Source organism: Physeter macrocephalus, chromosome 14, assembly GCF_002837175.3.
Source record: "Physeter macrocephalus isolate SW-GA chromosome 14, ASM283717v5, whole genome shotgun sequence".
In the NCBI taxonomy this organism is placed as follows: domain Eukaryota; kingdom Metazoa; phylum Chordata; class Mammalia; order Artiodactyla; family Physeteridae; genus Physeter; species Physeter macrocephalus.
This window is the reverse complement of record NC_041227.1, coordinates 83,337,322-83,355,337: the sequence shown is the minus strand read 5'-3', so window position 1 is coordinate 83,355,337 and position 18,016 is coordinate 83,337,322. Positions and strand designations below refer to the sequence as shown.

At 59.4% G+C, this 18,016-nt stretch overlaps 1 protein-coding gene across 2 annotated transcripts in view; it reads left to right on the top strand.

The window, feature by feature from the left end:
• Positions 1-597: 597 nt before the first annotated feature.
• LRRC75A (leucine rich repeat containing 75A) overlaps positions 598-18,016 on the top strand; it is a 35,731-nt gene continuing 18,312 nt past the window's right edge. For both annotated transcript variants that reach the window (XM_024127835.2, XM_024127834.2), the window contains exon 1: positions 598-849. In XM_024127835.2, the coding sequence (XP_023983603.1) occupies positions 598-849 (252 nt within the window). The remainder of the gene's footprint in view (positions 850-18,016) is intronic.

Below are 18,016 nucleotides of genomic sequence, written 5' to 3'. Positions count from 1 at the left end.
TCTGATGCTCAGCGGCGCCCACTTTGAGAAACCCGACTCCGGGGCTGAGACCCGCCCCACAGCTTCCATGCTCCAAACCTTCCCCACGTCGCCGAGCGTACGGGCCCCCTCCCCTTCCCTCCCCTCCCCTCCCCTCCCCTCCCCTCCCATGGGCCTCATCCGCGCGCGGTCGTGGAAGCATCTGGGGAGAGTGGTGCCGGCCGGGAGTGAAGCCCCCCGCCGCCCCCTTCGCCCCGCGCCACCGCCCGTGAGGCGCAGCGCGGCAGCCGGCAGGGGGCGCGGCGCGGGGACCACAAGGAGGGGCGCCGGGCGGCCCAGCCGGAGCGGAGGAGCGGGGAGGGGAGGAGGGGGCACGCGAGGCCCGGGAGGCGCGCGGCGGCGGAGCCGGGGGCGGGGCGGCCAGGCCGGGGCGGGGCCGGCGGGCGGGCGGCGAGCGCCGGGGGAGCGCGCCCGGGGAGCGCGGAGGAGGAGCGCGGCCGCCGCCCCCGCCCGCCCGCGCGCAACAGTTCCCCCGAAGTTGCCGCCCGGGAGGCGCGCGCGCCGGGCGGCGGGGACGCGGCGTCGCGGCCCGGCCCGGAGAGCGCGGGCGGCGGCGGCATGGGCACCCGGCAGACCAAGGGCAGCCTGGCGGAGCGAGCCAGCCCCGGCGCGGCGCCCGGCCCCCGCCGCGAGCGGCCCGACTTCTGGGCGTCGCTGCTGCTGCGCGCCGGGGATAAGGCGGGGCGCGCGGGCGCCGGCGCGGGGCTGCCCCCCTACCACCGGCGCGTCGGCTTGGTCCAGGAGCTGCTGCGGATGGTGCGCCAGGGCCGGCGGCAGGAGGCGGGGACGCTGCTGCAGCACCTGCGCCAGGTGAGCTCCGGGAGGGGGCGCGGGGGCGCCCCGCCCCTTCCCGCGGAGGCCCCGGAGCGCCGAGGGGCACCGCCCGGGCCCCTGCTCGCGGGGATGGAGCCCAGTCTGGCCGCAGGTGCCTCGGCGCTGCCCCTGAATTCGAGGCCTCAGGACAGGGCGGAGGAAGGCTGGCCCGGTGAGGCCCGGCTGAGGGGGACCTGTTGGAATAATGTCCCCGCTTCAGTCCTCCGCAGGCAGAGGAGGAGGCTGGTCCCGGGGACGGTTCGTGGGAGGGGATGCCTGCCGGGGCCGAGGCGCTTTTCTTCCCCTCTACCCGCCGGCAGTCACCCCCGTCAAGGGTCCTCAAGGAATGCGCAGTCGTCAGCTTCCCCAGGGGGCGTCCAAGGGCGCAGCCCTGGGGCTGCTGAGATGCCAGTCCCCAGGGGCTTTGCGCACCCGGGAGACCTCCTGGAGGAGGGCGTCCCGGATGGCGGTTCGGGTGGGCGACAAGGTTTTCTCTCCCGTGACTAACTTTGGCAGGCGCTCAGCCGGGAGCCCCCGCGGAGCAGTGGAGGGGGGGCGGGGGGGGCTGGACTGGGTTCCTACGTGACTGTCTGTCTGCAGGGACTTCAGGAGGCTGCCTGCACTCTGTCCTCAGCCTGTTCCAGTCCCCGCCCCGCTGGTTAGGGACCGTCTTTGCACATCTGGCTGGTCCCCTCTGCTTTGGCGCTGCCCTGGGGCTGACGCTGTCCCCCATCTCTCTTTGGCTTTTTTCCTTCCTCACTTTCTTTTGAGGGAGGGGGCGGCCTGCTCCGTGGATTTTGTGGAGAGGCAGGAGGGTGCACCTCCTGCATCCCCGGAGGTTGTCTTGGCGGGGCTTTGTGAGGGTAGCTGAGTCCAAGCCCGTGTTCTTGCTAGATTGACCCTGTTAGTGGTGGAGTCCGGAGGGGATGGGGGAGGGGGCCTCTCGGGTGGCCTTTCTGAAGTTCTCGCATCACTGATGAGAGAGGCTGTAGGAGAGCCTTCCCGGGGGGAGCTTCCAAAATCGAATCAGACCCACATCCCTCCTGGAGTCTGCAGCAGACCCCCAACCCCCTTTATACGTGCTGTGGGTTACCCTGGAGTGTGTGTTCCCAAGGTGTGTGCTGTACAGGGAGACGGAAGCAGAGGCTTCTGCTCTGGCCTCCACTTTCCCAAACAGCGTCCGGAAGCCTGCCTGAGATGCCACTGGATCCCCAGGTGCCTTTTCTGAGCCCAGTCATCAAAGAGAGATGACATTCCGCACCACATAACTTTCCTGGTGTGTATTTCTTTGTCTTTCAAAAACTGGAAACCAGTGTATGGCCTCTGTGGAAACTGTTTTGCTTTCAAACAGCATAATGGATTTTGCAGACCATCTTATCCATTCGCACACCAGACAGTGAGAAGGTCTTTCCGATCATGTGCTGTTCCCTCGCACTGGGGTGGGTGCTTCGGAGGATTCAGGACCGTGGAGGGGCTGACGGTGGAGGTCCGGACAAGCCCTTCTGGGAGGGTGAAAGAGCACAGTGCCGCCTGGCGGTCCGCTGGGGCCTGCGGGGTGAGGCCGACCCTCGAGGCTGCGTGTGATTCCACATCCTGGGGAAGCTTCTTTCGGAGAGTAGCTGCATATCCCTGTGACCCCCACAGGGTCCCGGAGACAGAGAGCATTTCCGGAGAGATGGTGTCCTGTCGGTGTCCTGACACCCTTCCCAGTGGCAGGATTGCGGGCGCTCATGGAGGGCAGAGGTCAGCCAGGCTCACCCTGTTCTGTGAAGGCAGCAGCATAACTTGCCCTCCAGTTCCGGCCACGTACTGGGCTTTCCTGACCTCTGGGCGAGGTCTGTGGGCCTCTCTGGAGCCAGTGACGGGCCTGCCCGAGGCGCCCGGAGAGCTGTGTTGCCGGGAACTTGCAGATCAGGGCCCCTCCGGGAAGTGGCCGTGGGCCCTGGGCAGTGTGGGAGGGGAGCCCCGGGTGTCCAAATGTCTGTGAGAAACCAGGAGGTGGTTTTGTAGGACCCTGAGGCTGTTGGAGGAATGTAGAGCTGCCTGTGTGCTGCGCACTGAAGTGGCCCCTTCTCCTAAAGCGTATTCTCCTTTCCAGCGTCCTCCTCTGGGCTGGAGGCGGTGCTGTTCAGAAAGGGAATATGAGCAGTCAGTCACCGAGAGAGGCGCAAGCACCCGCGGCCGCGGCGGGGCGGACCAGCGAGGCCTGGTCCGCGACAGCGGGCAGAGGCGGGTGTGCGGAGCCCAGGGGCTGGGCCTGCTGGGATGCTGTCCCGGCCCCGCAGGTGCAGGGTGGCCTTGATGAAGACGAGCAGGCAGGGATGATGGCGGCCCGGCGGTCACGGCCGTCCTCACCTTCTCCTGTGTCTGACGACGTGTGTGGCTGCCCAGAGCCCGAGGGCGGAGGAGGCTGGAGGTCCTCAGTCCCTGTGGTTGGTTCTTCACCCCCTTGAGTCCGCGAGCTTTCTGTGGCCCTGGAAGAGTTCTAGACACTCTTCCCAGACGCGCAGCAACATTCACAATCTTGCAAGTATTTCGGAGGGTTCGCAGACCCCAAGTTCAGGCTCTGACCCATCTGGGACCTCCCCTCCCCCGACCACGTGACTTGCTGCAGGCTCAGGACGTGGAGCTAGAGACCCCGGGACCACGTGTGACAATTCACGGGGCTGAAGGGGAGTGGCTGCCGCCGCTGCTGCTTCTGAAGCTAGGATTCTTTCCAACCTAAGATTCGGGGGGTGGTTTCCCTGATGGGAGCGTCTCCAGCCCGTCCGTGGCCGTCCCTTGCCAGAGAGGAATCAGGAGGCCTCCTTAACGTCAGGGATGCCGAGCTGTGCTGGGGGTGCAGCCAGGATGCCGGGAAGCTGCCGGCTGCCTGGGAGGAGCAGAGAGCTGCCCCCTTCCCTTTAGGAGCCGTGCCATCTCAGTAAGAGCCTGGGGCCAAGGATCAGCTCGGGCAGCTTGCCTTCCGGTCCTCAGTCTGCTTTGACCTTGGACCCAGCTGATAATCTCTGTGTAGTGTTTCCTTGTTTCCCAGAGGGTATCTGAGGTACTGAGCAGAGCAAATGCTACAAAGTGTGTGAAATTGCCTTGGTTCTGCAAATCAAGACTCGTTCTCACGGCAACGATGATAAGAAACAGGAGAATCTGCTTGGGGTCTGGGCGGGCTGCGGGCAGGGTCTCGTACCTTTTCTCAGGCCGGGCCCAGGATGTTTTAGATTCTGTCTCCCGGACCAGGGCTCACTCCGGGTCAAAGCTCGCTGCAAGTTCAGAAGCAGCGTGGGGCGGTGCTCGTGGGGGTGAAAGAAGTCAGCTGTGGATAGAAGAGGCCGCTCCTCTCCCCTCCTCCGGCCCCGTTCCTGCAGGCCTCACCCTTCCCCAGACGTTGCTTCCTAAGTCTTAGGCTCACACTTGCCATCTTCAAGGAGCCCTGGGGAAGAAGTAACCTTTAGTCAGGGAGAGAGGGCGAGTGCAGGGCTACGTGAGAGGTGGGGTGTCATCTCTTCAGAGCAGTGGTTTCTCTGAGTCCCCACATCCCAGACTGGGCCATCAGCCAGCTTCATGGAGCACCAGAGTAAGGGCTCGGTTTCCCGGGATACCCCAGGCTGAGGTGGCCGCCTCCTCCCCGCTTTCCCATAAAGAGGCTCTGATCGGGTTGGCTTATTGCCATGCAGTACGGCGCAGCCCCACCGAGCAGAGCTGTGCCAGGCTTAGCCGACCGAGTGGCTCCTGGGAACGTGAGCCTCACCAGCAGTGCAGAAAGGAACCCTCCGGAACCCAGGGTGACTGGCTGCCCCAGGAGGCCGGCTAAGGGACGAGCACGTGGAGGGCCCCTGGGAGCCTGGAGGCTGGGTGCTCTTTCCCTCCTGGAGGCGGAAAGACGAGCAAGAGTTGCCTTTTTCCTCCGACAACCCCCCAAGAAGATGGCTTAGGTGAGCAGGTTGGAAGGCCGCCAGACAAAGAGCAGGGAGTTCCCCACCCTCAGCCTTGACCTCGTTCTTCTGCACCAGGGATGCACTTCCCCATTTCCGTGGAGTGCTCCTCACCTGTCCAAGGCCACCCTCCTGAGCCACGTCAGCCCACGACTCCGAGATCCGGTTGCCGGTTAGGCTGTGTGGATTTGATCGTCCATACAGACGTAGTTCCCCACGCCCCCCCGCCCGCACCCCCCGCCCGCTGTCCATTTTGTTTGTCAGACTACATCACATGCTTCCTGAGGGTGGAGACCTCACCCCCGCCTTTGTGTTGAACACCAGCTGCTGCAATCTTTAGCGAGTCATGCGCTGGGGACCCACTGTCACGGCATGTCCTCGGCAAGCCCTTGGATCTGGGCTGTGCATCCAGGGGCTTATTTGCCCGGCCTGCTGGTGTGGTCGTGAGATCTGGCGAGTTTGCTCTCATGTGGTTGGATTCCTGGGAGCCGTGTCCGCAGGGATCGGCTGCGCCTGGCAGCCCGCCAGGCGGTGGTGTTCTTGGAGAGGGGAGTGGCGTGGCGCCCGGCCTCCGAGGGCTCCGTGGGGATCCCGCTGGGCAGGTGCAGCGTAGGGCCTCTGCTGAGGTGGCGGGAGAGAGTGGAGCCTGACGGAGGCTGGCCTCCACATTCCTCGCTCGCTGCTTGTGCTGAATCACGTTCGTTCCATCCGCAAGGAGAAACCTGCCTTTTTAAACGCTGCTGCTCTCTGACCAGGCTGGGCATTTCCAGGGCTGCAGAAGCAGGAGGAACCCATGCCAGGGCCTGCTCTACCGGTTTCCAAGGCCAGGGACACGGCCACCTCAGTATGGCCGGGGGGAGACGGCAGGGCCGGGGCTGGGCCGGCTATCCTGGCTGCAGGTCTGGTGCGGAGGGGGCCCTCTTCTAGAGCTAATGCCCGCCCCCTCAGAGATGCCCGCAGACAGCCTGGGCTCCACCGCGGACCCCCCGCCTTGCCTAACACCGCCTTGGTGCGTGGGTGCTCCCTCCCCTTCCCCAGAGTCATTGCATTTCCAAGTGCACTTTGCTGGCAGAGGCCACAGATCGTATACCGGGCACAGGAAATCCTTGTGGAGAGGATTTTAAGCTTCTCCTCAGGGACGCGCCCCCCCACCCCCACCCCAGTGTCCTCGCTCAGGAGCCAGCAGGGTCTGGCTCAGGCCTCTCGAGTCACCCTGCCAGTAACCGGAGGCATTGGTACTGTCAGCCTCCCCCATCCTCGGGGTTCCAGCGGCTCACCGGTCGGCTCACCGGTCCGCCCACACAGCCCACACAAGCCGGCAGGCGGGAGCCACCTGCAAAAGGGCTATCCAGGTGATTAGGGTTCCTCTGGCTTCCCCATGGGGCGCCCAAAGGGTGGGGTCAGCATCCGGGGAGATCCCCACCCCAAGTGGGGGTCTCAGCCAGCCATGTGCCCCCCGTCCCTTTCGCGCCGGGAGCGGCACCGCGGACGACCTGTGAGAGGATGACACGCACACCCCTCGGCTGCATCCCCTGGCCCCCCGGCTGGGTCACAGCCACTCTCCTTGGGAGAAACTGGGGTGGGAGCAGTTGTGTAAACCGGCGGGCTCCATCAGCGTCGCTGGGAGAGTCCGCTGTTCTAATGAGAGCGGTGACCTCGACAGGCCAAGCGGGGCGGGGTGGGGGGTGCCGGGCCTTACAGTGCCTGCTTTCCTCCCCGCCCCGCCCACTGGCCCGAGCAGAGCCCACGTGGCTCTCTGGGAACATTTCCCAGCCTTTTTTTTTTTTTTTAACTTTTATTAGCTCAAACTCCTGGCTGCTGCAGCCATATGGAGTTCTGCCGACGGCTGCTCAAGGGGTGTGGCATTTTGATGTTTCTAACCTCATCTTAACCAGGATAGACGCAGAGTCGGGCGAGAGTGGAGGATGTCAGTGTTTGCCTGCAGGGTGGCCTCACGTTGGACCTGAGGTCTGTGCCCGCCTCCAGGGCTGCCCCTGCCTGCTCTGGCCCCCGCCTCGCGGCATCTGTCTGCCCCTCTCCTGCCCGCCTCCTGGGCCTTCTCTGTGTCTCTCCCTCTCCCTGGGCGAGAAGCAGACTTTTCGTCTCTGTTATTTGGCCCGATCCGTTCAGCTTCCCTCTGCAGCCGCCACGCCCCAGCCTCCATGGCAGGAAGGCAGCCTTGGGGGCCGTGAGAGCTGGAAGGAGTCAGCGGCGGGGGGTTCGTGGTCTGGTCTGGTCGGTGCCCGGTGCCTTGGGCGGGAGGTCCGGCGCTGGAGACACCCCTCCCGCCTGCGTGCCGCTTCCCAGCCCATAAAGCATTTTCTCCTGTTTATTTTGTTCCTTAAATAGTCTTGTGAGGTCAGCAGGATATTGCTTAAAGCAAAAAATGGTGGGTCTTCTTTTTTAATATTATAAAAGCAGTGCCTCATCATTGTAGGAAAACAAGAAAATACAGAGGAGCAAAACTAAGACCTGAGAGTGATTCACGTGTCCCACGGTCTAGTGCCCGCTCTTCCAGGCAGTGGTCTAGGCCCCGGGAGGCCGAAGAGACAGTAGTAATTGTCCCCCCACCTCATGGAGGGGTTGTGAGGATCCAGGAGGCCGCTGCTCGTGCAGGTGCTTAGCGGGGCTCAGGGAACGGAGGGACTGGGAACTGGGGGGACCTCGGCTCTGGTCCCGGCTCAGGCTCTAACTTGCCAGCCCCTTCCCTTCTCTGGCCTCAGTTTCCCCACCAGCAAAGTGAAGGGCTGTGTGGCTGAGATGACCGCTGAGGTTCCCTGCCACCACGCAGCTTCCACCGGGCTCCCGTGGACTCAGGGATGGACCCGTTCATTCCCACGTGAGCCGGGTTCACAGTCGTGCGCTGATGTCACTCCCTTGTCCCCAGCTTGTGCAAGAGCTGGGACACGGGGAGGGGCTTCTGGAGGGAAGCAGACCCCTGGGGCCGACCTCTGCTCACCGGCACAAACCCTTCCTCCCTCGGGGCTCCCAGACGGGCCAGGAGCTGGGCTGGGAGCTGCAGGGCGCCAGCCCCCCACTCCCTAGTTGGGGCTTTGTCTCACCCGCCCTGCCTGCCCCCTCGCAGCAGTCCTGGTGCTGAGGCCTGTGCCTCTCCTGTCCACACCCCCTTCCCAGGCCCTTGGCCCCCTGGCCCCCAGCACGTTCTCCAAGTGGTACTTTTGCAGTGGTTTGTTTGTTAAAGTGGGATGGTGAGGCAGTGGAGGCCAAGGTGAAATTGGAGGAGTTGGAGGGCGGAGCACGGCCCGAAGAGAGGGTGGTCCCAGCCAGGCGTGTGTTTCATGAGCTCGCCACCCGACCCGCACAGTGAGCGTGGCCACACCCCTGCTCCTGGCAGCCAAGGGCCCTGGGGGTGTGAAGGCCGTTCAGTGAGTGAGTCCAGGTGGCCCAGTGGCGCCTCATCGCCTCAGTCCTTCGGTGGGACGGGAGGCAGCTCCTGGCGCGCACAGTGCCCCTGTGAGAAGTAGAAGAAGACACCTCTCTGGTTGGCAGAGACAAGGTCACGGCTTGGTGAGTTCGGCCCCACCCAGACACCCCTGTGCAGTGTGCCTCCTGCACCCCTGTACGTAGTGTCCTCGGTGAAGGCGCGCGGAAGTGCAGCCTTTATCAGCTGCAGCCAGTCAGGAGGCTCACCCCTCCCCCCATCTGCCCCCTCGGCGTGGCCTTCCCACGTCACCTACGGCAGGGAGGGAACAGTGCAGTGTCAGCCAAAACATGCTTTCCGCCTCTGAGCTGGACGCTTGCCCTCTCCCTCCTGAATCAGGGAGCTGAAACGATTGGGCATCTTCTTCTAGAAGGTTCCAGATCAACACTCCTGCCTCTCCAAGGACGTTGGACAGATGCAAAGACATCTTCAGTGAGTCTGGAGTCAGGCTCAGCGGGGAGCGTCAGCGGGGACACAGGTAGATCAGAGAGTCCTTCCTTGCTGGGCTCCCACGGACTCCAGCCCCTCCCCCATGTCCTGGGGACCAGGATTCCTCTCCAGCTTCCCAGACTGTTTGCATCCCCGCCTCCACTGCTTCTGGGGGAGATTAGGTCTGGATGCTTCCACCCCCTGTAAATAACCTCCACGTCTCCAGATGAAATAACTCCCTTCAGCTTAGTTTTTCCTAGTACGAGCCAGTCTTCTGAACTTCTTATCATTCGGCCGATCTACGTTTTCTATTTTCTTCTGCAGTTGTGGAGTTTCGGGGTAAAAACTCCCATGGGGGTTCCAAACAGCTGCCAGCCCAGGGACCGTCGGGAGCGGGGAGGTTCTTGGAGATGGAAACTCAGACACAAGTTTCCAAGTTACCTGTTCTGAGAATTCCCATCTCTCCAGAAATCACCTGCTGGTTGGGAATCGGCCCAGTCAAGCAGGGGGAGAATAATAGAGGTGTTTTCGGTGTGACACGTCTCAGTGGGAGGCTGGTCCACGCGCGAGGGCCCAGAAGAGGGCACTCTGAGGGGGACAGAGGCTCAGGAAGTTGGGGGAGCAGGCCTGGAATAGGAGAGGGGGCAGCAGGATGGAATTAGAGAAACAGTTTTGGAAAGCTGGCAGGAGCTGGCCAGGGAAACCAAAGGAGCAGGGACAGCTGGCTGGGGACGTGAGAGCCGGTGTGTTGCACCTGGGCCGTGCTTTGTGGGGGAGACGCCACCAAGGAAATCCTGTGGGCAGAACCCAGGGACCCTGGGACCGGGAGGGAGACCTGGGACCCGGGCAGGAGGCTCTGGGCCTCCACGGGCCTGTCACCTCGGCCCTTTCACTTCACCCACTTCCACCTCCACCCCGGCCCTCCCAGGGTCCCCGGAAGCTGTGGACAAACTCGATGACCTCCCAGAGACCAGGCAAAAGCCCTCCCTCCCCAAGGACACTGCCCTTCACAGCCTTTGAGGCTCGCTGATTCTTTCTTGCTGCTGCTGGTTGTGGCCCCTGGTTCTTCCACTTGTGGGGCAGTGAGGTCCCGAGGAGGAGCAGGGCCTTCAGATGGGGAAGAGTCCACCTGGCCGGGGCTCCTTCCCTGGGTCCACTCCTGCACCACCACCCCCCGCCCCCGCTGCCCAGAGAAAAGGTCTTGGGGAAATCAGCTGAGCTGGAGCGCAGGCCGGGCCTCGCCCGCGGCCGTGGACCTGGGGGACGTCTTAGCCCCTGCACTTGGGTGTGAGCTGCATCCGCGCTGGACTCCCTGTCCCGCTGGACTCCCTGTCCGGTGTGACTCATCTCTGCTCTGGGCCCGGGCCTTGCCTCTGACCTAGAGATTTAAAGTGGTAAAGACCCCTAGTTTGTGGGGGGGCGGTGATTTTATGTGCCATCTCGGCGAGGCCATGGTTCCCAGTTCTTGGTCAAATGTGAGTCTCGATATTGCCGCAAAGATATTTTTTAGATGAGATTAACGTTAAATCAGTCAACCTCGTGTAAAGCGGTGACCTTCTGCAGTGTGGGTTGGCCTCATGCGATCTCGGTTGAAGTCCCTCGGGAGAAAAGGCGGAGGAATTCTGCCCCGGGCTGCTTGCCTTCAGACCTGCCAGATCCCACGGTCACTATACCTCACGCATCCCTCTCTCTCACACACACCCCTCTGATCAGTTCTGGTCCTCTGGAGAACCCTGACTGTTAACACTTGTCCTCCAAGGGCTGATGTCTGGGGGAGGCGGGTAAGAAACTTCCAGAGGCCCCCGGGGTCCCCCTGCACTGCCACTGGATCACAGCCCTCCGGTCCTCGGCTTCTCACTCTCAGAAGTGGGCTGTCCCCTGAAGCCTGTCCTGCTTGGAAAGCAGGTTGTCAGGGAGCCAGAAGGAGCCTTGAAGTCACTCCTCCACCCCTTCTTCTTCTGCATTTCCTTCCACAATGGACCAAACCTTTGATTTAAAATGGACAACAGTAACCACTTGGAAAGACAGATGGGCTTAAATGCATTCACCGGAAGCCATCAACAATGGATTATTTCCCAAGCACAGATCAGGAGGGCGCAGGATGGATGACAGAGTGCTGAGAATCTGTGGAATGTAGGAGCCGGTGGACCTCAGGGACCTGCTGGCCCCAGCCTTTCTGCAGAATCATAAGCCCACAAGATGCTCTGGGGAGCGGGAGGCTGGAAAATAAGCTTGGGAAGTAGCGCGAATGCTCCCAGCCTTTCAGTCTTAAAGCAGTAGCTAAAACATCGGATGGGAGGAAGGTGCAGGGGTGGGGGGCTCGAGCCCGGGGCCACACAGTGACCTAGGGGCTAACTCAGGCCTGGAGCCTGGGGGGCTCCTGTCCCGCTCTGAGCAGAGCCTGGGCGGACCTGTGACCACAGGGGGCAGAGCAAACCCTCTTCAGGCCTGCTGTGCCTCCCAGCTGATTTTAGGTTTTTCTGAAGAGAAAGTGTCCTTTTATTTATTTGTTGCTACTGCTGTTTCTTGGATTTTAATTGCATTACACTTGGCAATGGTCAAACATCTGTTTCCAGAGGCCTGGTTAGTGCAGAGAGTGTCATTTTTAAAGACTTCAAAGTTAAAACACAAATAACGTGCAGCCGTGAAGCCAGCATGCTGCGTCCTGGCGGGGAGAGCAGACCCACCAGGCACTTGTCACAGTTAAGGAGGGTCGTCTGCCAGGGTGCCCGCCTTCAAACCCTGCAGGGCCGGTGGTCGTGGAGGAGCAGGAGTCCGCAGCCACCCCTGGGGGACGGCAGCCCTGCGATGGGATGAGAGAACCGTCCTTGCCCCTCAGCCGGACAGGCAAGCGGGCAGGGCAGCGGTGGCCGGGGGCCCGAGGGGACAGCGCCCACCCCGGAGCTGGCGGGAGCAGCCTTGCCAGCAAGCAGGCCAATACCAGCGGGTTTCTTTCAGGGAGAGGCCAATGCGGCGGTTGCTTTTATGAATTTTTCAAGTTTGCTTTGCTGTTTGGTGTTTCTGAAGTCTGCGAGTGTGTGTAGGGGGCGGGGGGCGGGGGTGGTGTGGGGGTGTGTCTGTGTGTGTGTCTGTGTGTGTCTGTGTGTCTGTGTCTGTGTCTGCGCGTGTGCACCTCTGGCCTCCCTCCCCGGGGACGGGCTACACTGGACACACACACGAGGACAGGTGCCCGCCCGGACCTCGGCCTCTTTGTCGTGTCCCTGGGAGGTTTATGGTGTCCTTGGGATGTGTTTGTGCACACACACCACACACACATACACGCACATATACACAGACACACACAGTACTTATGGGTGCTAGATTTTCTCAATTACAATTCAACATACTGAGCTAAAAATTTTAAAGCCTACTGTTTCCCTAAGATTTTAAGTCTAAGCTACAAATGCCATTATTCTGTTTATGAATCTAGTAGATTTAAATGATCACATTTAAGGGTAGAGGGCTTATAACTTCGTTAAGTTTCTTTAAACATTTTAGTGATTTTACAAATTTAATACGTCCAGTTTCCTTAAGTTTATAAATAGCCATCCTAAAAAGCAGGACTTTCCCAAGCTCCTGAACAGTTCTTAAAATGTAATAAGCTTATAAATAAGGTGAATATTAAATTCTGTTAAACATTTCAAAACTGTCACAAACTTGGCCACATCCTCCTTCAGCGTCCTGCTTAAAATCATAAGCCTAAAGTCAGTTACTCACTTACCCCTTTCAAATCGGAATTGCAGGCCTCATCTGTTAGGTATTCTGACTTAGGGGCTTCTCTAAAATGTTACAAGTGTGTGAAATGCCAGATTTATGAATTTCTAGGTGTATCTGAGCCGCAGTACGCCAGTATCTGCCGGTGTAATCCACCCCCTTCTGGGTCAAGAGGCAGCGGATGAGCCCGAGAGAGACCTTCTGTCCTCAATGCCCCAAACTCCCCTCCTCCTCCAGCTCCCCTATCCAGGCGGCTCCATCGCTGGGTTAGACTCTGTCTGTTGCTCTTCCTTTCGTCCGTCCTTCCCTGTTCTTCCTGCCCTCAGGGCCCCACCTCTTCAGCTGTTCAGCAGTGTCCTCTTGGACCTTGGCTCTGGGATCGTGCATCCAAGGCCACGCTAATGACGCATCCCAGGGGGCCAGAAGGAAGAGTCCTTAGCGGCGACCTTCCCTCCTGGTGCAGAACTCCTGCTACAGCGGCACTGAGGGATCTCTCCCCACTGCTTACATAGTTCCAGTGTCTGTAAACTCACTACTTGATTTTTTTTAATTGTGGTAAAGTGTAGATAACATAAAACGTATTTTAACCACTTTTACCTGTACAGTTCAGTGGCATTAAGCACATCTACAGTGTTGTGCAGCCATCCATCTACAGAACTCTTCATCTGCCCAAACTGAAAGTCTGTCCCCATTAAACACTAATGCCCCATCCCCTTCTCCCCAGCCCCTGGCAACCTCCATCCTACCTTCTGTCTCTACGGATTGGACTCCTCCGGGACCTCATACGAGTGGAATCGTACAGTACGTGTCCTTCTGTGACTGGCTTATTTCATACAGCATCATGTCCTCCCGGTTCATCCTGTTGGAGTGCGTGTCAGGATTCCCGTTACCACTTGTTTTTAAATGTTCTTTCTCACATTGGGCTGGAAGCCATCTCAGGGGATGTGGTCCTATAGCGAGCGTTTCTCTTTTTTTTTGGCCGTGCCACCCGGCTTGCGGGCTCTTAGTTAACCCTGTCCAGGGATTGAACCCCGGGCCCTCGGGAGTGAAAGCACGGAGTCCTGACCACTGGAGCGCCAGGGAATTCCCTGCAGGGAGCCTCTCTTGACTGGCCCAGTCCCACCTCTGGGAGCAGACAGCAGAGGAGAGTGTGTCGGGGGTACACGCATCCAGAGAGGACCCAGGGCTGGTGGAAGCAGCGAGGAGGTTTCTGCCGATAACGGTCCCAGTTGCCCACAGCTGTGCTGCTGGTTGAGGTCAGCACAGGCCAGAGGAGGAAAGGGGTCCCCGCCCGCTTGCCCTAACCTTTCCGCCTTGGTGCATCCCCTGGGGAAAATGCCACCGCTGTTTCCATCCGGTGTATTAGTTTCCTAGGGCTGCTGTCACAGACGACCAGTGTTTGGTGGCTTAGAACCACAGAACTTCTCTCACTGCTCCGGAGAGCAGAAGCCTCAAATCAAGGCGTCGGCAGGCCACGCTCCCTTGAGAGGCTGCCAGGAGATTTCACCCTTTGCCGCTTCAGCTGCTGGTGGCTCTGGCTGCGTCCATCTTCCCGTCCCCTTCTCCTCTGTCTCTTGTAAGGACACCTGTCGTTGGTTTTAGGGCCCAACTGGGTAACCCAAGATGATCTCATCTTGAGATCCTTAACTTAATCTGCGAAGACCCTTTTTCCAAATGAGATAAATTCACACGTTCCGGGGACTGAGGACTTGGAGTTGTCTTTTGGGCGCCGCCGTTTAGCCCGGGGCCTCCGCTTCTGTTTCTCACGCGTGGTGTGTACCTTGCCCCAGGTGTCCCCTCCGTCCCCGGTGGCACTTTTAGGACTCTGCCCACCTTCCTTAGAGGCCGTGGTCTTCATTCACGCCGAGCTCCTCTGGCTTCTCCCCCTGGCGGCCTCCTGGGCCTGCATTTCCCTGACAGCGCCTGGCAGTTCCCGTCCCTCCCCTGGGAATCCCCGAGGCAGCCAGAATGTCAGCGGGGAGGGGACGCGGAGATCGGTCACCCAGGCGGGCCAGTACTCCAGACTGTGTCCCTCCCCCGGGAGAGTGGCCTCTGATGCTCCGGAGGAGGACCGCGTTCCATCACTGCCTCCTTATCGCCCGCCCACGCGGGCTCCGGTGGCTTCAACGCCGCCGTCTATCTCTTCTGGTTAATACGCGGAGCCTGCTGCCTGCTCCTTCCCCGGGCTCGGCTGCAGGAGCCGTAGCTTCATGCCTGGAGGAGAGAGACAGACACGCTTCAGGCCTGGAGGAGAGAGACAGACACGCTTCATGCCTGGAGGAGAGAGACAGACACGCTTCATGCCTGGAGGAGAGAGACAGACACGCTTCATGCCTGGAGAGAGACAGACACGCTTCATGCCTGGAGGAGAGAGACAGACACAAGCTCGTTTCCCGCAGGGCCTTCCTCCTGGGAACAGGCCCGAAACCTGGAACTTAAAAGGCAGGGGGGTGCTCGTGGTTTAAAATAGCGAGTGCGTGGCAGCCTCCTGAGTGGCTTCCGCCTAAAATACCTGCGGAGACACACCAAAAACAGATGAAAATTCCTGAAAGCCAAGAAAGGTGGGCGGCCTGGGAGGAACCCCTTCCAGCTCTGAGACAGATGGAGCTGCCCCGGCTCCCCCGGAAGCTGAGCCCGCCCAGGAGAAGGGGAAGCCGCCTTCTCCCCAGTCGCAGGAAGTCAGCCAGGCGAGCCATGATTCGGGGGCAGAGACAGTACTGTCGAAGGCTGCCCTCACTGCACCCTCCCCAGGCATCTCTGCGTGTATTTGGAGAAAGCCACCCTCAGACGCTACCTCCACCAGGCAGGCGGGAGGAGGGGAACCCGCGAGCGGTGGCCGCTGGCAGTCCAGCGTGGCCCGCGGGCTCAGCCAGGGGTGGGGAAGTCCTGGGATATGGACACCACCGTGGGCTTCCACAGACTCCATCTTTGGAGTTTTGGCGGCCCAGGCTGTGCAGGTGGGCAGAGATGTCCCTTCCCAAGGTCAGAGTCACATTAGCTCAGTGTCCGGGGTGTGGTCTCCAGGCTGGGCTCCTTACAAACCAGAACCTGAGAGGTGGACTCAGCTCTTATCCAGGGAGGCAGCCGTGGGACACGGTCAAGATTCTGGTTAACATTCCAGCGTACGGGTGTGGTTTTCACACCAACAAGCAGTTACTCGACACGACCTGGGTGTCCCACAATTCACCTCGATTCTGATGCTCTCTACCCAGAGATGGTGTCCGATCCCACAGGTTAAGGGGATCCCACAAGGCGGCCCCCCACTTCAGACTCTAATCACAAGTCCAGGTTGTTACCCGTGCTTCTGACCATTCAGCTATAGGTTGGAGGTTCTCACGACCCTCTCCTTGGGTTGGATTAATTTGTTAGAGTGGCTCACAGAACTCAGGAAAACATTTTACTCACTAGTTTATTATAAAAGGATGTAACTCGGGACTTCCCTTGTGGCGCAGTGGTTAAGAATCTACCTGCCAATGCAGGGGACACGGGTTCGGGCCCTGGTCCGGGAAGAGCCCACGGGTCGCGGAGCAGCTAAGCCCGTGCGCCACAACTACTGAGCCCGCGTGCTGCAACTACTGAAGCCTGTGTGCCGCAACTGCTGAAGCCCGTGTGAGCCTAGAGGCCGTGCTCCGCAACAAGAGAAGCCACGGCAATGAGAAGCCCGCGCACCGCAACGAAGAGTAGCCCCCGCTCGCCGCAACTAGAGAAAAGCCCGCGCGCGGCAACCAAGACCCAACGCAGCCAAAAATAAATAAATTAAAAAAAAAAAAAAGATGTAACTCAGGAACAGCCAGATGGGAGAGAGGCACAGGGCCAGGTGTGGGGAGGGACACGGAGCTTCCATGCCCTCCAGGTGTCCACTCTCCACACGTCCCCATGCTCACTGACCCAGAAGCTCTCCGAACCCCGCACTTTGGAGAGTTTCTGGAGATTTCATCACATGGGCTCGACCTCGTTGGCCATTGGTGACTGATTCTCTTCATCTCCTCTCCCCTCCCTGAGGTAGGGACGGGGCTGAAGGTTCCAACCTCTAATGACATGGTTGGTTCCCCCGGCCCCATCCTCAGGTGACCAAGAGGCCTTCCAAAAGTCACCTCATTAACAAAAATAAAGTCATTTAAAAAGTCATCTCATAACAAAAGACACCTTTGTCTCTCTCATCAGTTAGGAAATTCCGCAGGTTTTAGGAGCTCTGTGCCAGAAAGAGGACAAAGACCAAATATCTATTTCTTATTGTAAATCACAACATCAAACTAGACAGATGGTGGATGGGGGTCTCACTAGACCACCCCTCCTTCGGGGGTGAGCAAGTGGGGAAAATAACCCTGTGCGTCGGATAAATACTGTGGAGGCTGGACCCCGACTCTGGAATGATCTACGGCAGGATCCGGGGGAAATGAACTTTGTGGGAAAAGAACAAAATGCCACGAAAGGAGGCAAAAAAGAGATGGAAAAAAAAAAAAAACAGAGGGTGAGGACTTCCCTGGTGGCGCAGTGGTTGAGAGTCTGCCTGCCGATGCAGGGGACGCGGGTTCGTGCCCCGGTCCGGGAGGATCCCACATGCCGCAGAGCGGCTGGGCCCGTGAGCCATGGCCGCTGAGCCTGCGCGTCCGGAGCCCGTGCTCCGCAACGGGAGGGGCCACAGCAGTGAGAGGCCCACGAACCGCAAAAAAAAAACAACAACAACAGAGGATGAGATGAGAAGGGAGATTAATGAGCAAAATAAGAATTGCAAGGATTCGAAACACTGGCCTCCACGCAGCCCTGGCTGGAGGCAGTGGGGGCGGGCTTGACGGTGCCGGACACGAGCTCAGTGGCAGAAGGCGAAGCCGGCCTGTCCGCGGCGTGTCTTACGGGGTGGACACGAGAAGAGGGCAGCTCAGAAGGCGCTCAGAGCCGGCATCCGCTCTCCTGATGAGGAGACAGGCTACAAAAAGATCCATGTTTGTAGACGGAATGAGCCCAACACTGAAGGTAAATTCAAAGAGAACACCCAAAACTAGACACACAGTGGGGAAAAATTGTCATAACCAGGTGTGGCAGGCAGAAGAACAATGGCCAGAAACATGTGCCCCCTCGTATCTCAGGAAGGTGTCTGTTTTTGCCTGCCTGGGTCGCAGGACCTTTTTTTAAATTTAAATTGTTGCAAAAGGCACATCACATAAAACTTACCATCTTAAATTAACCATTTCTACACTTCAGTATCGTTAAGCACATTCACGTTGTTTTGCAACCGTCACCACCATCATCCTCAGAACTCTTTCCATCTTGCAAAACTGAAACTCGGTCCGCAAGAAACAACTCCCCAGCCTCTCTTCCCCAAAGCCCCTGGCACCCGCCGTTCTACTCTGTGTCTATGAAGTTGACTTCTCTGGGCACCTCATATGCGTGGAATCATCGTTTTGCGACTGATTTCTCTCAGCGTAGTGTCCTCAAGGATCATCCACAGTGCAGCATATGTCAGATCTCATTCCTTCTTACTCCATCGTAGACATAGATACACCACACTTTGTTTATCCATGCATCTGTAGAAGTTGATGGACACTTGGGTTGTCTCCACCTTTTGACCATTGTGAATAATGCTGCTCTGAACACAGGCGTAGAAGGATCTGTCTGAGTCCCTGCTTTCAGTTCTTTGGCGTATGTACCC